At 41.5% G+C, this 20,456-nt stretch overlaps 1 protein-coding gene across 1 annotated transcript in view; it reads right to left on the minus strand.

The window, feature by feature from the left end:
* Positions 1 to 1,725: 1,725 nt before the first annotated feature.
* dpy19l1l (dpy-19-like 1, like (H. sapiens)) overlaps positions 1,726 to 20,456 on the minus strand; it is a 50,160-nt gene continuing 31,429 nt past the window's right edge. The window contains exons 10-22 of the mRNA XM_034698700.1: positions 19,082 to 19,159; positions 16,039 to 16,125; positions 15,795 to 15,854; positions 14,973 to 15,053; positions 12,790 to 12,891; positions 12,303 to 12,374; positions 9,153 to 9,220; positions 6,453 to 6,477; positions 3,722 to 3,841; positions 3,431 to 3,605; positions 3,054 to 3,153; positions 2,721 to 2,846; positions 1,726 to 2,553 (exon numbers count right to left, since the gene is read on the minus strand). Coding sequence (XP_034554591.1) covers positions 2,382 to 2,553; positions 2,721 to 2,846; positions 3,054 to 3,153; positions 3,431 to 3,605; positions 3,722 to 3,841; positions 6,453 to 6,477; positions 9,153 to 9,220; positions 12,303 to 12,374; positions 12,790 to 12,891; positions 14,973 to 15,053; positions 15,795 to 15,854; positions 16,039 to 16,125; positions 19,082 to 19,159 — 1,266 coding nt within the window. The 3' untranslated portion in view covers positions 1,726 to 2,381. The remainder of the gene's footprint in view (positions 2,554 to 2,720; positions 2,847 to 3,053; positions 3,154 to 3,430; positions 3,606 to 3,721; positions 3,842 to 6,452; positions 6,478 to 9,152; positions 9,221 to 12,302; positions 12,375 to 12,789; positions 12,892 to 14,972; positions 15,054 to 15,794; positions 15,855 to 16,038; positions 16,126 to 19,081; positions 19,160 to 20,456) is intronic.

The following is a 20,456-nucleotide window of genomic DNA, read 5'->3' on the forward strand; positions in this document are numbered from 1 at the left end:
TACATCTTTCATGTGCTACAGTACCCCAAATATGCAACTCTATTTACAAGACTTACTTTGGCAACAAACAATAATTTGAAGTAAAGATGAAAGCCTTTTAAAGGCTGTACATTGGTTATTTTACAAAACCATTGAGAGTTTAAGAAAATGTAACCGCGAGCACAGCAGGAGATAGCTGACTGCTGCCTTTTACTGTTCAGCCATTAAAACTCTTTATACACCGTGTTCCAAATTATTATGCAAGTTGCATTTTTGTGAATATTCTAAAAACTATGTTAACAGTAATTTTCAAATTTGTTAGGAAGTCAGATAGTGACTATATTTCTTCAACTGTGTGGTTAAAATGATGTTTTTCGGCTGTATTTTTTAATTAATGCAGAATCTGCAGAAATGAGTCTGCCAAATTATTATGCAAGTTGGTGATAAGAGCACATAACTTGTGAAAATTAAAAACTAGGCACCATTTTTAATGTTCTATTGATTGAAAATGATAATGTTTACTACAACTGTATTCAAACTTCAACACAAACAACAGTTTTCAAAATAAAACTGGTAAAGTCTTTACATTTCAAATCTAAAGTGTTACTTAAATGTCCAATCTAACCTCCTTTCAGTGAGGGTCAGAGGTCACTGTAAACTGATTTAATTTCTGCTGACTTCTCTGCTGACACTGTGAGCTGTACCTTGTATGGCTTTCCAAAGATGCTCTTTCTCACCATCACTGTAAATTATCTTCTTTATTATTGACCACAAGTTCTCAGTCGGGTTGAGATCAGGTGAGCAGGCAGGCCAGTTCATGAGGCGATCCTCTTTGAAGCCCTGAGATGCCGTCCTGTCCTGGGAATAACGTGAGGCATGTGACGGTGCATTGTGCTCATGCATGAACACTAGCATCTTTTCACTGTAGCTGAATGTGTTGTAAAATACAAAAGAGGATTGCCTCATGAACTGGCCTGCCTGCTTACCCGATCTCAACCCGACAGAGGACTTGTGGTCAATAATAAAGGAGATCATTTACAGTAATGGCAAGAAATACAGCTCAAAAGAGCCTCTTTGGAAAGCCATACAAGGTACAGCTGTTGAAGTTTGAATACAGTTGTAGTAAATATTATCATTTTCAATCAATAGAACATTAAAAATGGTGCCTAGTTTTTAATTTTCCCAAGTTATATGCTCTGATCACGAACTTGCATAATAATTTGGCAGACTCATTTCTGCAGTTTTTGCATTTATTTTAAAATACAGCCAAAAAGAATCATTTTAAATACACAGTTGAAGAAATATATTCACTATCTGACTTCCTAATACATTTGAAAACGACTGTTGATGTTGTTTTTAAAATATTCACAAAAATGCAACTTGCATAATAATTTGGAACACGTGTACAATGCCGCCGAGCGGACCAATCACGGCGTCGATTCTACGGGTAGTCACATTTTGGAGGAGCTACGCAGACCTCCGGCGTAGGCTACACCGTCGATTTAACGCTGAAGTATAATCAGCCTTTACGCACTGCACCTTTAATAAGAGCTAAAGCTCCTCTGATTGGTGAGAACCTTTTAAGTGAATCTACTTCGACACCAAGGCTGAGTGATATGTATTAGAATGATTTTTAAAAGCTTTTGAACACAAGAGCAGAACTTTCCCTGTAATACCAAAGACTTTAAAACACTGTTTGCTTCTGAAGAAAAAACATCCTAGTGTGCATAAAAATACTCACACGAATAAATTATAAAAATAGTGTACTACTAGAAACTCTTTTTTTAGAGATCAACACTGTGCATAACAAAAGAAGAAGTCAGCTTCTGTCAAAGGGCATAGCTTCACAGTATGTGGACATCATCGATTGGTCCAGCCAGACAAAACGGACTCCTTCAGCGAAAGTCAAAGAAAATGAATTATATACAGTTAAAACAATACTGACGAGCATCTTTTTTGAGGACATCTCTTAAAGTAGGGAGCCAAAGTAACAGAAATGACGCAACAAAGTGAGTGAGAGAGAGATTCAACAACATTTGGTTTCACTTGGGTGTCATACGGCGTCACTTCACCGGATAGCAGAGACAGAGCGATAAAGAAAAACAGCAAAAAGTGCTGAGCGAGGACTTTCTTCTTAAAGTTACAAATACTGCAAACCATGAGAGCACCAAAAGTGGAGAGTCTCATGGGAAATGTGTTGAACCAATCGTAAGTTCAACGTTCAGGGTGTCAGAGATCAGCGAGAAGTTGAACGGCGGGGCCATTTGAGAATGTACAAAGCAGCAATGGCAGTAATCGGCAAAAACCTGTAAAAAAAAAAGGGAGGAAGGAAAAAAAGGAGCAGTGGAGAGAGATCACAGAACATCAAAGAGTTTGGTGTTGAAATGATGCATCCCGTGATGTTATCTGAGATCTTTGGTAGCTTTTGGGACTTTGAGGACTTTGTAAATGTCATTTGAAAAGACTGTGGTGAAGTGGGGTCGTGAATTCCTGGACATGTGGGTGCAGAGGGGAACTTTACCCACATTTTGGGGATCCTCAACATCCCAGATCTCTGGCATGCTGCATCCAGGCCTGGGTGAGGAGGAAAGAAGGAAAAGAGAGAAACGATGGAGGGAAAAATAAAAAGTGAAGCTTTTTAAAGCAGATCATCTGGTTTCCAGTTTGAATCATTTTTTAACACAAACACCCACAACAAAAAGATGAAGTGACTGAGGGTCTAAGTTGGCTCTCTGAGGTACCTGGTTCGCCTGGTGCACCAGGAGTCCTCCAGGACAAAGAAGTCCACGCCCAGCTTCATCAGATTCCTCTTCACTGTTTCTCCAGACATGCGGCTGTACATGGAGTAGACCAACTTGGTTCTCTCCCTGCAAGGCACCGATTTCATGAAGAAGGTAAACTTTAGTCCAATTTTATGCAGTTTAGTAAAAAAATGATGCCAAGAAGGTTAAACTTCTAATACTAAAGATTTCAGATTGCTTTGAACAAGATAGAAAAACTGCTTCTAGCACTACGTCGATCACGTGTCCGTTCTATGTGTAGACGAGTTGTTGTGCTGCTGTGAAACCACTGACCTCAGACCAGCGTCTTCATAGTGAGGGTGGTTGACGATGGGCCGACTTGTTGAAAGCTTCACGCTGGCCATGGTGGGCATGGCTCCAGCAAACACAGAATCTGCATCGAGCACACACAAGACAAGAAACATGAGGACATGTAAAGGTCTCAGAGGCTCAGACTCTGATCCAGAGGGACACGTTGCAGACAAAGAGTGACTATTTTCACCACTTCTACATTCTCCTCTTTTCTAACTGTGTGTGTTTTAAAAGCATATTTATAGCTGCTTCTGTTTATGCACTCTGGAAAGCTCTTATAACACAATCATAAAAAGATTAGCTGATTATAAAGAGCAATGTCTTCTTATAAGAAGACAATATTCACTCCCTGTGCTCACCAGGAGGGGTGTTTCCTTGGATCCAGTCCAACAGCTCCTCCTGCGGCATGTTGCTAAACTCTCCGATAATGGCCCACTGAGCCTGCAGGTTGGCAAATCCCTGAATGGCCATGATGGCCAGGACTGCACACACTGCAGCGTGGTGTTTCAACCACTCCCCAATCCAGCCAAACAACTGACAAAACAGGCAGGAGGGAGAGAGGCAGTGTTACTGAGAGAGTCAAACAGGAAACAGATTACAATCAACAACTGTCAGATGTATTGATAAGATGCTGGAGGTGAGAGATGGACCTGTTTGGAGCAGATGAGTGAGGCCATGATGCACATGTGGGGCGTCAGGAAAAGCTTCAGACGCATGATGAGGACGGCCAGAACGGCGAAAGCCACCAGCTGCAGACTGTGGTACACCATCTAGTGCAGCGTCGATAAAACAGACAGGGTTAACTTTCATGAACATCAGCAGCAAAATCAAAACAGTCTGCACCACATATATCTGGAGTCCTAAACAGCTTCATACTGCATCATATCTAACCTTACTAGGGATGTAAGGATATATCACTTGTTTTTTGTACCAGGCTGTAAATAAGATGTATTTATAGAGCACCTCTGAAGAACAGAGGTCACAAGGTGCTTTACAACAACAACAATAGAAACACATTAAAAGGCTAAACTGAGATTGCAATTAAATATAAAAACAAGAAATAAAAACAGACAGATTAGACAAAGGCAAGTCTAAACAGATGGGTCTTCAACTGCTTTTTGAACCCGTCAACAGTGTCCACAGTTCTCAGTTCCAGAGGGAGACTGTTCCAGAGTTTAGGACCAACAACCTGGAAAGCACACTAGGGCTGTCAACGAATATTCTAAATTTGAATATATATTTGAATATTAAAAAAAAAACAGAGATTCGATTGTGAAAATGAATATTCGACTGTGGAAAAAAAACACATCGGCGGCTGCTTTGCGAGTGGGCGCACTGCATGACGGGTCAGGGACAGGTCACAGGAGTCACACATGCACAGCGTGAAGCAGACGGCAGAGAGAAATCTTTCCTTCCCCGGATCCTCAGTGCGCTCTGAACGCGTCTTTTTCTCCGCTGGGAATATAGTGAATAAAAAGAGATCGGGCCTCTTCACATGTGAACTGTCTTCTTCACATGTGAACTGTCTTCTTCACATGTGGACTGTCTTGTGTTTTCGGCAAATAACCTGTCAGGCCTAAGACCCTGCATTGACAGTGGACTAAAAGAGCCAGACAATCAGTGACACTGGGATAAAATGCAGTTTTTCCTCTCTTTTTTTATACAAGCGCCAAGAATGTAAGTGGACTACTTTTTCGTTTTTAACTTTAACTTCAGTTAATGTTAATATTTGCTTGAATCACTGAATGAAGCCTGCCTATATCAGGGACAAGAGTCGGGACCTTTAATTGCTCGCACAAGTCTTGTTCAGCACTCACTCAGCGCATTGCGCACAGAGAGGAGGGGGGCGAGCGAGCGAGCGAGACGTCTACAGTCTTAAAAGTGTTACGGTACAGACCATTAGGTCATTTACTTGTTTTGTAATGTGTAGGTATGTTTTAGCCATGTTAAATCTGAAATCTCCTTGTATTAGTTTGACCACCTGTTATTGACATAATGCGCAAATATAGATATTCGAATGGTTCAAACCTATGTTTTTTTTTTAGAGCGAACATTCGAATGTCATTTTGGAGCAATTTTGACAGCCCTAAAGCACAGTCTCCTTTAGTCTTTAACCTGGTACAAGGCACAACCAGTAAACCCTGATCAGAGGACCTCAGAGTCCTGCTGGAGTTATATGGCTTCAGCAGCTCCCTGATGTAGACTGGAGCCTGACCATTGAGTGCTCTGTGCACAACAAGAATTTTAAACAGGATTCTACATTTAACTGGAATCCGGTGCAAAGATATAAGGATTGGAGTAACATGAGACCTTTTAGATGATTTGGTCAACAGTTTAGCAGCAGCAGCATTTTGGACCACTTGTAGGCGGTTCAAGGATGTATTGCTAAGACATGTAGAGAGAGAGTTACAATAATCCAAGCGAGATGAAAACATGTAAACATGTTTATTTCTGCTGTAAAGATCGTCTTTTTTGAATTGGTGTGTATGTGGTTTCCTGTACTTCAGGAGCCAGCTTCAAGCAGATCCTCGATGAACTGCAGTTTTTAGCACTTCTGCATTGGACTGATATTTTTAGGAGCTGGAGAAAACCAGCAAATCAAGTCCAGCTACGCCAGATGTAACGTGAGGAAGCATATTTTGGACTCCTCATCCCCGATGTGACAGAACATGGATGTTAAATGTTGCAGCCTTACAGTAACACAAGCTTGTCTCTCCATTAAGGCAGTGGAGGCGCTACAAGTAAATGGATGTTAATTCTGCAAAGTAGGTTAGCGTTAGCCTACGAGGATTAATTAATTTTGTGCCCTAAAACGTTCAAACTGGATACTTTTTAAAGAGTGAGCTCACTAGGTGTTAATGGAATCATGAGTTGCAGCTGAAGAGTGCGGCTCCTATCTCTTCAGAGGTGGCTTCCCTTCGAGTGAAACTGATCTAAAGTGGAAAGAAAAGCTAATTTTGTGGACAGACTGTATAATGACATTTGCTGGATGCTTTGATCTTTTTTTAACACAGCTATCCCTGGGAGGACGGAGAACACCCCTGGGTCTCTGCGGTTTAACTCATTGAGCCGTACAGAAACATTAAAGCAATTATCTGTAAAACTCAGGAAACTTCCACTTCCACTTTTTCCCCTCCTTTGAGGAGATGTTACAGAAAACGTGGTGAAGCAGCTGGGAGAGAGGCTGACAAAGAGTCATTTCAGAGCAGACGGGAAGCTGCCTTTCATTTGGTACTAATGAGAAGAGGGGATGAAACCTCTGGAGAACATGAGCAGACATGACTCCACTCAAGAAATCTTGTTGAAGAAAACCGGTTTAAAAAAGGGAAGAAAACTGTGAATCCATAAATGAAGATATGCTGAAATAAAGGGTTCTCTTACCTCTCCTTTACCAGTTAATTCAGACCTGCAACAAAGAACAGATAGATGTATATAAACTTAAGAACTACAAAAGAATGTACAAATGCTTTATACCTGATAACTGACTGACCAAAGCTTAAAGCTGCTGTTGGTAGTCGTGATATAAACATCAGTTCGGAGAGAGATTTCGAATGTCAACACTACCCCTCCCCTCTCTGCTCCCGTAACCCCGCCCACAAAAGATCGTTATGCTCGTTCTTTGAGGAAGTAGTGGCTTCCCAGCCAATCAGGGTGACAAAGGGTCGGGGAGTAGCTCTGATTGGTCCGTGATAACGGGAACGAGGGGAATAATAACATTGCTTGATACAAAGGCATTAGAAAACACAGAGAATCTCAAATTACTTCACTTACAGATGATTACCAATGGGTATTATGTAGTGGTGCAACGGATCATCGTTGATCCGTGATCCGTACAGATGCCTCTCCACGGTTCGGCACGGACGTGGTCCGCGGATCGGTTGATGAAAAAAAAAGGTTGCGCGTCAACTCACTCGTCAAGCGCAGTGGTAGTCATGGCAAGTGAAGGAGCAGAGGAACATTATAACCCTCCTGCATCTTGTAAGTCACATGTATTGGAGCATTATGGTTTCCCTGTGAAATACAGTGAATGCTGAATGTGCTTGAGCCACGTTATGAAATTCAGTCGCGCACTCACTAGACCAGAGGCCGTCAGTACATGGCCCGCGGGCCGCATCCGGCCGCCTATTTGTGGCCCCCGAATTGTTATTCCTTCACTCTGTGTTTTGGTCGGGTCACCGCGTGTTTACCAGGATTTTTTTCTCCGTGTCAGATATGCAGACAGCCTGTTACTGGGTCACTTAGAGTCCAATGCTGCGAGTGCAATTTTTAACTTTCACTTTCGTTTATGGAGCAGTTCGCATGTTGGCACTTTGCCAGCTGTAGGACCCTAGAAAAATACGGTGTTCACAGTTTGCAGCTCAAAGAAAAGTGGACGGTGAAAATCAGCAAATGAAAGAAGAATAGAGTGAAACTTTTGAAGTTCCTCTTCTCCTTCACTTGCCATGCCATGAAATGCAGTGAATGAGGCAGGACTGGGCCCACAGATGCTTTGCACATGCAGTAAATTTTGAGTTGAATGTTTTTTTTATTTAAAGGCCCTGTGAGGAGTTTTGAACTGGCTGAGAAACAGACTGAAAATGATACTGATGCCTCTTTATAACCTTCAATAGCAAACAAGACCATCAGCAGCAACACTAAAACCTTCTCTGTTGTAATTTTTAATGCCTGAAACCGCCCTGGGGGGGTAGGTCCCAGACCAGATAATGGGCATCTTGCTTCAGAAACAGCCTTTATTTGACTGTTTTCATGGAAAATAATCACATTGCCTGATAAAGTTGACTGTTGAAGACAACAGGATGAGGCTTTTGTTGAAAACACTACTTTTGCATGTATAGGACAAGAGATAAGAGGTATCACTTTGTCCACAAGGGGGCGCCAGAATCGATACAAAACAAAAGTTCCTCACAGCAGCTTTAATGGGCAAAAGTGTTTTACAAAATAAATAGAGGGACAAAGTTGTATTTGTCTTGTCTTCTTTCTTTTTTTTTTTTTTTTGTTGATCCGAAAAATGATCCGATCCGTGACTCAAATCCGTGATACGATCCGAACCGTGAGTTTTTTGATCCGTTGCACCCCTATGACCTTTTCTCCAAACTCAGCAGGAAAAAAAGAACAGCTTTTTAACACCATTCCTACCAACAGCAGCTTTAATTAAAGTGAGCAGTTATAATTCTGTGAAGCTCTTGTCTCATATGATACCTAACAGGATGTTCCTGCAGAACTCTGGAGATTTAGGACGCATTGAGGCAGAGGAGGCATAGAGCTACGGAGGTAGGGAGGAGAGCTGGTATAAGAAGACGGACGTTTATGGAGAGGAGATAGAAGCCGTGTCTCTCCTCTCTCATCATGGGCAACGTGAGATCTCTGGCTAATAAGATGGACGAGCTAACAGGACTAGCCAGGAGTCAGACGGAGTATCAGGAATGTAGTATGGTGTGCTTGACGGAAACGTGGCTGCATCAGGATATTTCTGATCACAACGTCTCCATTGATGGCTTCCTGATTGTCCGGGCAGACCGGGATAGCGCTGTGGGCCTCGGACCATATTATCTGCACAGGGAGAGTTGCCACAGATGTCGTCTTCAGGCAAAGACCTGGTCACAAATGTGTCTCGGTTTCTTTCCAGTGGCATTTTGTTACCACTCTTGACTTTCCATCCATCCATCATCTGTACGGCTCATAAATACTGTGGGTATATTCAGCACAACAGCATGACCTCCAGTGTGATATTGCTTTTCTACAACAAGTTGTAAATGTTGTTTAAGTAAACTGTTTAAAGCAACACAACTGATAACAGCATTTGATCACATATTAGGAACGTGAGAAAGTAGATTTACTGCAATCCCACACTTCTAGAAGGTTATCTCTACCCTCCATTGTGTTCTATGTATATTCTGTTGATGTTACTAAATTAAGCTGTAAGATTAAGGGTAAGCTAACATGAGGAATAATTGAGACTTATTAAATGTGTCTCAATTATTCCTCAAGGGATGAGTTATGTAAATGTTGAGACACGAAATGAAATATTCATTCATTCATTGCAAACAGGTTGAAACCAGCGAACGGTCTAGTAATGCTCACCCTGTGCATTCATCCACTTCGTCAGTCTTCCCTCCGTTCCTCAGAAACCGGACTATATCCTGAAGAGTCTGAAAAGGAACGGATCATTGGAATCAAATGTGAAGGAGTCTTACGTTTTTAAAGAATGTGCAGTGAATGAGCAGATCTCCTCACAGCTTCCTCAGCTGGTACAGAGTATCATGCTTTGTCAAATCAACTCATGTATTCTTAGCTCAGCGTGGGCTGGCCGTAATGAGATTAGAGCGCAGAGAGAGCAGCTCTTTAATATCATTTCTGCCGGAAGTTTCAGCCCTTTAAATATTTCAGGAATCAGCGATGAATCTCCCTGTCTTTCTATCTTAAGGCTGAAGTGTACACGTGTAGATGTCAACCGTGCCTCTCCTGCTGAGCGAAAAAGACAAGTGAAGTTCTCTGAATTAAAAAAAATCTGCTTGGTGAAGTAATCAGAGAAGACAGACTCACAGCTCTGTCTCCCTGCCAGCATCTGGAGGCCCTAAACTGATGTGAGCTTCATGTTTGATGGCTGCTGGCTTCAAACTGCAGCTCTGACACTTTCTGAGACATCTTCATCGTTTCTGAGGAAACTCTTTATTTTATATGAAAAGAGAGGACGGGTATAAATCACATCTGTTGTTGTTATTAATGAAATTATTTTTCTTTTAGACTCTCCACAGCATCTATTCGATGCCTGCGTGTCCTGGGGGTTAGAGCTGTCCAAGTTTTATTCCTTCTTTTCCTTCTAAAGGTTTTTGGGGAATTTTTCTTTACCTTCATCTACAGACCATGATGCATGCTGCACAGATTGTGGAACCTGTGGAAATCTGGAGTCCTGATTGTTGCTGTTTTAATACATTTTGTCTTGTTGGACATGAACTGTTGTGTCAGCAGATTATCATACATACACTACCAGTCAAAAGTTTGGACACACCTTCTCATTCAAGGGTTTGTATTTATTTTAATTATTTGAAACATTGTAGATTAATACTGAAGACATCAAAACTATGAAATAATCTGGTTTGGCCATAATCTGGATTACAACAGTAGTCAAATAGGGCTATCCATTGTGTGCTAACCCTACCTCTGAACAACACAACTGATGGTCTCAAACACATTGAGAAGGCAAGTCATTCTACAAATGAGCTCTTGACAAGGCTCATGTTAATTAGAAACCATTCCAGGAGACCACTTCATGAAGCAGACTGAGAGAATACCAAGAGTGTGCAAAGCTGTCATGAAGGAAAAAGGGGGCTACTTTACAGAATCTATAATATAAAACATATTCTGCTTTGTTTAAAGTTGGGGTTGGTAATCAGATTTAGATACACTTTTTGTCATACTGGTTAAAATGATCTTTATGTCCTGATGGCAATCATTACATGATGTGTTCCTAAAAAAGAGTGAAAAAAAGCTGCTATCTACAGCTGGAGTAAACCTGGGAAAACACCAACCAATCAGCCTTTTTTGGCTCCCCAAATTTTAAACCAATCAAATCCCGTCCAGCCGTTCTGCCCGCCTCCTGCGCGTACATTTCCCCGGCGTGCACTCCTCCGAGTCCCCGTCTCCTGCCTCTACTTCCCCTGACTCTATTTACTGCCCCTCTCGCTCGTCCTCGGGCCTGTCCCCTCTGACCTGATGAGGTGCTTTGCTCAGGACTGTAGTCCGGATCAGAGTCTAAAAATCTCTCACCAACAAGTAGAATAATTAATGACGTTCAGTAAGTCCTACAGAAAATGTATATGTATTGTAGCGTCCGTCCGGATGCTGTAGGGATGACGAGCCGATTCGTGAACACGTAGGAATTAAGAACATCTACACTGAACACGTTTAACAAACAGTAGAGCTGTTACAGTATTATATATGTGTTATAACTTTTCTCCTGATATCGTGTCACCAGTACAACTGGATACAGCTAGCATGATAGTTGTGAGTACTAACAGCAGCCATGTTTGTTTGTGTTTTTAACTTTCACTATGAGAATGTTTTGGTGAGGACCGGTTTTGAATCAGTCACCATCATATGGTCGAGAATCAGCGGTGCTCGGGCATGTGAGCAGGGGGGGCGTCGTTTTGGAGGAGCTCCGAGGGAGGAGGGGAGGGGTTAGACGGAGTCCTGAGGAAAAGCTACATTCAAATTCATGCTGGTTTTCCAAGACTACCAACCCTAGCTTTAACACTTTTTTGTTCATTAAATAATTCCATATATGTTCTTTCATAGTTTTGATGTCTTTGGTATTAATCTACAGTGTTTACAATAATTTGAATAAATACAAACCCTTGAATGAGAAGGTGTTTCCAAACTTTTGACCAAACATCATGTGGTGTCATATTTGGTTCATCTATAAGGGAGGTGTTTTAAGTTTAAAGCATGTTTGGATGTGAATCAGCTGACTGAAGGTGTTGCTAACAGTGGAGACGCTCAGCTGGGGGCTGCGGCTGAGTGACAGGTCTCCACGAGCGCTTTTTTTCTCCGCCGCCGGACTGATTATGACCCGGTTGCGCTCCCGGCTGACACCTGACCACGTTCACATGCTTATTCTCAATAAGAACGAGTAGACAGAAAACTGGACACTGAGTCTGAAATATGTTTCTGTTCAGTTCCCTTGTTGAAGTCTGAGCCTTCACTTTTATGACTGTATGTCTGCGGAGATTATGAGCCTGCTCCACACTTTGATATTCAGCTTATTTAACGTTTTGAACACCTCAATACGATCCGTAGATATTCAATACTGTCAGTTATATATATTGTGTGTTGAAGGTAAATTTGATTCAAGGGAAAAAACGCATTTGGCTTTGTTTTTGACGTCTTTTTCTAATGATTAATCGATAATTGATCGTTAACATTACAAAGATTGATCACATTGATGTACATCCCTAGTGCAGCCTTTATAATTCTAATTTGGCACCTTTGACACTGTACACTGTAAAACAGGTCCCATGTAACAGTAAACCTTCATTAGACTCATGTGGGTGGGCTGAGCAAGGATCAACTTTACCAAGGACTTTGAGTGGATCACATTAAAGCTCAAGAATGTAAGTCAAGCACTGCATTCAGAAAGAAGCTTCTTTCTTTGAGATATTTTCTACTGCTTTTAAAACAAACTAAAGTGTTTTCCATTCTGAGTAACGGTCCAAAATCTACGAGAAAACTTACCCTCCAAGCAATCAGAGCGACCACCAGCATGTTGACGGGCAGCAGTAATGTTTTGAGGTAGCGTATCGGGGTCTGCAGGAGAGAAAGAGATAGAGACACATACTGAGGGGAGCTAAGAAGTGAGACAGAGTGGTCTAATAATGTTCACTCCACTCTAACTGCCTGCTTGCATTTCACAACATGCGAAACAAGCTCAAAATTAGCTGCCAGGTTCTGCAGTCAGGTTTCTATTTCCTGTAAAACTCAGAGCACAGATCTGGCTCCTGACAAGTCTGAGACCTGCTGTGAGAAAAGGATCAGGTGATAGGTGGTATTTTCTGACATGTTCACAGGAGGCTGAGGGGCAGTTTGAAAGGTGACAGTTTCACACCAAACCACCTGAGACAGACTTCTCTATCGGAGAGTGTCTCAGCGCAGAAAGTCAAAAGGACACGGTGTCGAGAAAATGTCAGCTGTGATTGAGAGGAAAGGTGTTCCCGGTCCTCACCTCTAACTCAATGAAGTCAAACTCGGCAGCACACGTGTACATCAGAGTGTGGAAGTCTTTGTAGCTGGTGAATTTAGACTTGATCAGTCCACTGATGTGAGCCTGTGACAAAAAAACAACACACACATGACAGAAATGACATACACATATTTTTCTGTTGTTCACGCCTTCACATTTCTGACGTTAAATACCTTAAAGATGTTGTTCATTGCTCAGTTTGATATATGTTGTTGCTGGTATTGACAATGTATTTGTTGAATGGACATGGTTGGATATTAATATGTTCATATTTTTCAGAAATTGGGATTTAAATGACGAACATGAACAGAAACGTTCGGATATATCCTTTTTTCTTTTTGTTTTACTTTTTTCTATTGTGCAAGAAATGGGATTACAAGAGAAGGGTGACCAAGTGATAGTAGACTTACAGAATTACATGTAAACAAGGCAGGAGTATGGAAAACCTTACTAAAAAACAGATAAAAAAAGAAGTGATAACAATAATAATAATAATAATAATAATAAGAAGAAGAAGAATAAGAAGAAGAAGAAGAAGAAGAAGAAGAAGAAGAAGAAGAAGAAGAAGAAGAAGAAGAAGAAGAAGAAGAAGGTGAAGAAGAAGAAGGTGAAGAAGAAGAAGGTGAAGAAGAAGGAGAAGGTGAAGAAGAAGAAGGAGAAGGTGAAGAAGAAGAAGAAGGTGAAGAAGAAGAAGAAGGTGAAGAAGAAGAAGGTGAAGAAGAAAAGGTGAAGAAGAAGAAGAAGAAGGTGAAGAAGAAGGTGAAGAAGAAGAAGGTGAAGAAGAAGAAGAAGGTGAAGAAGAAGAAGAAGAAGGTGAAGAAGAAGAAGGTGAAGAAGAAGAAGGTGAAGAAGAAGAAGAAGAAGAAGGTGAAGAAGAAGAAGAAGAAGAAGAAGAAGAAGAAGAAGGTGAAGAAGAAGAAGAAGAAGAAGAAGAAGAAGGTGAAGAAGAAGAAGAAGAAGAAGAAGAAGAAGAAGGTGAAGAAGGTGAAGAAGAAGGTGAAGAAGAAGAAGAAGAAGAAGGTGAAGAGGAAGGTGAAGAGGAAGGTGAAGAGGGTGAAGAAGGTAAAGAAGGTGAAGAAGGTGAAGAAGGTGAAGAAGAAGAAGAAGAAGGTGAAGAAGAAGAAGAAGAAGAAGAAGAAGAAGAAGAAGAAGGTGAAGAAGAAGAAGAAGAAGGTGAAGAAGAAGGAGAAGAAGATGAAGAAGAAGATGAAGAAGAAGGTGAAGAAGAAGAAGATGAAGAAGAAGAAGGTGAAGAAGAAGAAGAAGAAGAAGAAGAAGGTGAAGAAGAAGAAGATGAAGAAGAAGAAGGTGAAGAAGAAGGTGAAGAAGAAGAAGAAGAAGGTGAAGAGGAAGGTGAAGAGGAAGGTGAAGAGGGTGAAGAAGGTAAAGAAGGTGAAGAAGGTGAAGGAGGTGAAGAAGAAGAAGAAGAAGAAGAAGAAGAAGAAGAAGAAGAAGAAGAAGAAGAAGAGAAGAAGAAGAAGAAGAAGAAGAAGAAGAAGAAGAAGAAGAAGAAGAAGAAGAAGAAGAAGAAGAAGAAGAAGAAGAAGAAGAAGAAGAAGAAGAAGAAGAAGAAGAAGAAGAAGAAGAAGAAGACAATAACAAAACAACAGCAACAACAAAACAAAAAAAGAGACAAACAAACAAAGGAAAAACAATTGATGTTCATAAAAAAATTGAGCAGAAATTATCTATAAAAAGTAAGAAATGAAAGAGGGAGAAAAGTAGTACCGGTAATATATATATAGTATAGTAATAATAATAGGAAAGTAAATAAATATATTATATCAATAATGATAAAGAAACAGATATGGCTGAATGACAGTTTCCTAATTATCTATTTCAAGGGGTTAATATTAAATACAAAAAGTAAATGAATAAATACATGAATAAATAAATAAGTAGATAATAATATATATGTATTTATAAACATGTATAAAAATGAATAAATAAACAAAAAGTGTGTCTGTGAAAGTTAATGTTTGTTTGGGAAGGCTGAGGGTATGAAGGTTAGTGAATATCTTCTGAATGTAATCCAAATATGAGAAGTGGAAAGTGGAAGGTGGAAAGATTGATAAGATTATAAGGAGTGAAGAATAATTTTGTATTATGAACCATCCTTAGTTTGTCTGATTCACCACAATACTTGTAGTACTTGTGAAACTTACATCATCAGAGGCACAGAGGATCGTGGACAGCATGAATTTGAGGAGAACTGTGGAGCCAAACCAAGCCAGACCCTGCATGACCTGAGGAGGAAGAGGAGAAACGTACTGACTGGCTGAGAAGCATGCACACACACACACACACACACGATTCAGACAGCAACCTGCAATCACTGTCAGAAGAGGCTGTTTGGGTTTGGAGGGAAGGGAGCTGGTTAGGTCCCATCATAGACAAGGCTCAATTTTGTCACTTGGCTCAGCTTGAGCTTCGTTGTTCATCTAAGCAAACTGAACAAACTCATCCCTAAGGCCAGTGATGTTGTCGGAGTGGAGCTTGACTCTCTGACGGTGGTGACAGAGAGGAGGACTCAGTCAAAGCTCCACGCCATCATGGACAACATCCACCACCCTTTCTACAACACGCTGTCTATAAGAGCTCTGTAATGACCAAAATTTCCCTCCCTGAGATAAATTAAGTATTTCTGATTCTGATTTCTCTTTCTGTAACAGTTTGATATGTGAGTCTATTGACCTGTTTTTCCTTAGAATACTGAAACAAATCAAGTGATGGTATCTGGGAAAAGTTGGAGATTAATTTAATAGTTGGAAAAAAGGTTTTACTCATCCCACCTTTGAGTAACAAAGTGTAATTGGATGCTTTTAGTGGTGTTTGGCTGAAATCAGCCTGACGCAGCCTTCTCAGATGTTTCCCCGTGCTACCAGGAAGTTAACTTACTGCAGCTTTATAGAATCAACCTTTTGTTTCAGCTCTGTATTTGAGTTATGTGTAGCACTCTGGACAAAAGACAGACACACTCAACGTACCCATAGAATGATTCCAGGTTTGAAGACTTGAGCAAATCGATCCTTCAATGCAATGATCGCCTGAAATAAAATCACCATTACAGAATTCAGAAGCAGGAAAAAAACTCAAAAAAGGTTCATACTGTATTTGTGTATTTGAAAATACATGTTCTATCTAGATAAAACATGAATCCTCTCTCTGACCAAATCAATGTAAGTATATTCAATGGACAAACAATAAATATGACTCTGAGGTCTGACTCACCCAGATGGAGATGAGTGAGGAGGCGTAGAAAGATGTGAGCAGCATCGAGTTGCCAAACATCAGGACAAAGCAGACGCCGAGTGTGATCTGCGAGATAACAAAGAGAAGGAGAGGAGGTTTGGTTTGTCACGGTGCTGTGGTGTTCTCATGGCTGTGTTTGGACAGTGCAGCACAGGCCAGACTGCTGTTTTCAGGCAGCTTGATGTGAGAAATCTGTTGTGTAATAAGAGACAATGCCAAGATTGAAGCTTGGCAGTGAGCTCAGAGACACAGCCTGTTTCTGGGGCAAAAAACATCTCTGTCTCTCTGGAGCAGGAGGGTGGTCCGGGGCCTCAGATAGACTGCATTAAGTTCCAGTAATAAGACTTTTTGAAACACTCCAGAGACTTAAACTAATGCAATAAACTCTGAATACACAGCCACAAGCAAAATATAATCCTATTCATGAATTCATGATGCTTAATCCCACTGTGAAGGGTGAAATAATGCACCACTCTGCATTATGTAGACAGTATGGCAATGATCCCCAACCAGAGGCATTATAACCTTGAAGCGATGTCAGGAGCTGCCAATTCTTTTAAGATTAAAGAGTAGCTCCAATAATTTTTGAAAATAGATGTTTGCTCTTCACACTGAAACAATATTCACATTGAATCAGCTGAGCAGAGAGAAGAGTGAACAGAAAATCTTTGTCTTAAAAAGAATGACCTCATCTTTAATCAAAACGACAGCAGATGAATTTTCTGTTGACTCAGGGTGAGACAGCCTTTTATCACCGCGGCCCACGCCTGTGGAACACCCTACCTGAAGATCTGAGGGCTGCACAGTCAGAGCATCAACATATTTAAAAGCAAACTCAAGACTGACCTTTTTTAGACTTGCTTTTAACTGAGTTAAAAGAAGGCAAGTCATTCGAGCTCACACTGAGGGTGTTTCTGCGCTCAGGATGCTGAGCGCTGAAAACAGTGAGCTGCACTGTTGATATACACTACCAGTCAAAAGTCTGGAAACATCTTCTCATTCAAGGGTTTGTATTTATTTTAACTATTTGAAACACTGCAGATTAATACAGAAGACATCAAAACTATGAAAGAACACATATGTAATTATTTAATTAACACAAAAGTGTTAAACAAAGCAGAATATGTTTTATATTTTACATTCTGTAAAGTAGCCCCCTTTTTCTTCATGACAGCTTTGCACACTCTTGGTATTCTCTCAGTCTGCTTCATGAAGTGGTCTCCTGGAATGGTTTCTAATTAACATGAGCCTTGTCAAGAGTTCATTTGTAGAATGACTTAGCCGCCTCTTTTTCTTAAGGAGGCTCAGATCCATAGACATCTGCGGAGAGATGCTGCAGATGTTTTATCAGTCTGTCGTGGCAAGTGTGTTATAAAACACAGTATAAAACACAAGGATGCGAGGCGACTGGTCAAACTAGTGAAAAGAGCTGGCACTGTGATTGGAACCAGGTTGGACTCACTGGGGGCTGTGGTGGAGAGATGCACACAGAAGAAGCTAGAGGTCATTCTAAATGACACCTCCTCCCAGTCGGACATGCCCGAAACACCTCCCCAGGGAGACGCCCGGGAGGCATCCTAACCAGATGCCCGAACCACCTCATCTGGCTCCTTTCGATCCGGAGGAGCAGCGGCTCTACTTTGAGCCTCTCCCGGATGTCTGAGCTCCTGACCCTCTCTCTAAGGCTGAGCCCAGACACCCTGAGGAGAAAGCTCATTTCGGCCGCTTGTATTCGCGATCTCGTTCTTTCGGTCACTACCCACAGCTCGTGACTATAGGTGAGGGTCGGAACGTAGATTGACTGGTAAATTGAGAGCTTTGCCTTCTGGCTCAGCTCTCTCTTCACCACGACAGACCGGTACAGCGCCCGCATCACCGCAGACGCCGCCCCGATCCGTCTGTCAATTTCCCGCTCCCTTTTCCCCTCACTCATGAACAAGACCCCGAGATACTTTTTAGTATAGTTTTTTTAGTATAGTTTTGATGCCTTCAGTTTTAATCTACAATGTTGAAAATAATTAAAGTAAATAAAAACCATTGAATGAGAAGGTGTGGTACTGTATAATGAATAAGCTCTGCCACTGCACTAAACACTGTTAGTGGACACAGGCCCTTAATTAGTCAGTCAGATAAATTGTTTTAAAAAATCTTTCTCGGGTGGAATTCTAAATATTTGTGTGCCTGATGAAGGTGACACATTCAGGCTCATTAACAAGTCTGTAGGTCAAAGAGGACGCACACAACGTTGTGTGTGTGAGTCGCTTTTCTTGAACGGACACAAAATGCTAGAGCAATCGTCGCAGGGTTCTCTGAATTATGCAGAGCCATATGCCTTCCGCTGACACAAATCTCCACCATCTTACCACAAAGGGTCTTCTGCTTATCTGCAGAGCACACAGTCCCTGGCTAACAGCCGGGCATGCTGAGGGGATTATGGGAAAGAAAGAATGTGGAGCAGAGGGATAACTGGCCAATAACACACACACACACACACACACTCCCACACACACACATCCAAACAGCAACATCTTCACAAATCTCGTTTTAACATTGATCTGTGTATTCTTGGAAGGATAAGAGAAGTTGCCCACACATCCTGCCTCGTGCGTTAAAAGGTCCTTGTGCACAGGCAGTAGCATTCCTAATGCTGAAGAAATAAAAGTCTTCCCCTGGTGTTGTCCTTGCTGCGGCTCATGAAAGTCTCCCGGCCGAGAAGCAGAGCGAGATAAGGAGAACCGAGGCGGAGCACATTACAGCTCAGAGGACGGCTGCTGGAAACACTTTCACTTATGCTGAGCACAACGCGGGAACAGCACCCACAGTGAAAGCTAATGTGCCAACACCTTAAACCTCCACACTCTGCTCAGGCTCACATGCTGTTTCTCAGGAGAGGTTTTTGTGTGTCACACCTATACAGCTGGGTTCTGCCTCAGTTTCAAAATATCTTGGCTGCTTTTTGTGTGAAGTGTTGCTGCTGATTGTGAACTAGGGACAAAACAGAAACACTGATGGAGGAGTTTACCATGTGAGTGACCAGGATGGATTGCATCTTGGCAGCACCGAGGTAACCCAGGATGTAAGAAGCAAACAGGGACGCCACCTGGAAGAGAAGAAATGAATACAAGCTTAAAGACTTACTCTAGAACGGAACATACAAACACTGTTGTAAGCTTTAAGACTGGATGTACTGTACTGATGAGCCAGCTGGGTGCCTGTTCTTTACATCCACAACTAAAAAAGCCTTATAGAGCCTGTCCCTGTGTGCTTTAGTCTAACAATATTAGGGGTTTGGTCAACTATAGTGTCTTTTACGATATGATGCGATATGATACGATGTCCTTTATTGTCCCCGTAAGGAAATGTGTCTTTGACATCAGTGCTGCCCATGTCACCTGCTCTTTAAAAATCAAAATAACAACAAGAACACACATAAAAAGTACAATAAATAATACACATTCATACATCACACAGTATACTCTTAAAGGTGACATATTCCGCTCTTTTTCATCAAAATATATTGGTCTAAGAGGTCCCCAAAACATGTCTTTAAAGTTTATGCTCAAAAAAACACTTTGAAATCAGATTTTGGCATGCCTGAAAAACCCTCTTTTTCAGCCCTGCTCAGAACGGTCGGTTTTCTCTCTGACCACGCCCCCTCAGGAAGTATAAGTGGCCTCGGCTGTCCAGCACGTTGATCTAATGTTTACATGTTGGCTGAATATACACGGCTGCTCACAGACCCCCGTTACTTCAACCCTCTGAATCTGATCCAGAATCTGATCCTGACGGAGAGGTGCCTGCAGCAGGACCTTTCTGAACCATTGGTCACAGATTTTGAGTTTCTTGTTGTTTTATTTGTCAGTATGTCGACGTGTGTCTTGGTACACAGCTACGAACATGTAGCTATGTGGCTATGCTAACTAGCGCTAGCACTTTTCCATGACAAATAAAAATCTGCAGACGTGGGGAGTAAAACCGACCTTTGTGTCTATTAAGACAGCCTACAACTAGCATGCCTCCCTCCTAAGCTCCTTGTTAGCACACATGTGTGCAGGGAATGGAAAACGGAGGAGGGGTTGAGTTGTATTTTATACAGTCTATGGGCTGAACAAGCTCCGAGCTCTGACTTCCTGTTACAGACCGGATATTGTCGTGACGTATGAAAAACACTGAAAACTGAAACGGCTTGTTTCACACACATTTACAGAAAGGTGGAGAAATCAAAACAGGGGCAGAATGGATTCTTTTCATTTTCGGGGGGGTTTGTAGACAGGCCAGGGAAACATATTTCAGGTAGAGAACCATTAAAAAGTCGATTTTGCATGATATGTCACCTTTAAAGAGAGAGCACCATAACACTGTCCCAACCAGAACAGGCAGTTTACTATTTAAAATTC

Source organism: Notolabrus celidotus, chromosome 12, assembly GCF_009762535.1.
Source record: "Notolabrus celidotus isolate fNotCel1 chromosome 12, fNotCel1.pri, whole genome shotgun sequence".
Taxonomy (NCBI): Eukaryota; Metazoa; Chordata; class Actinopteri; order Labriformes; family Labridae; genus Notolabrus; species Notolabrus celidotus.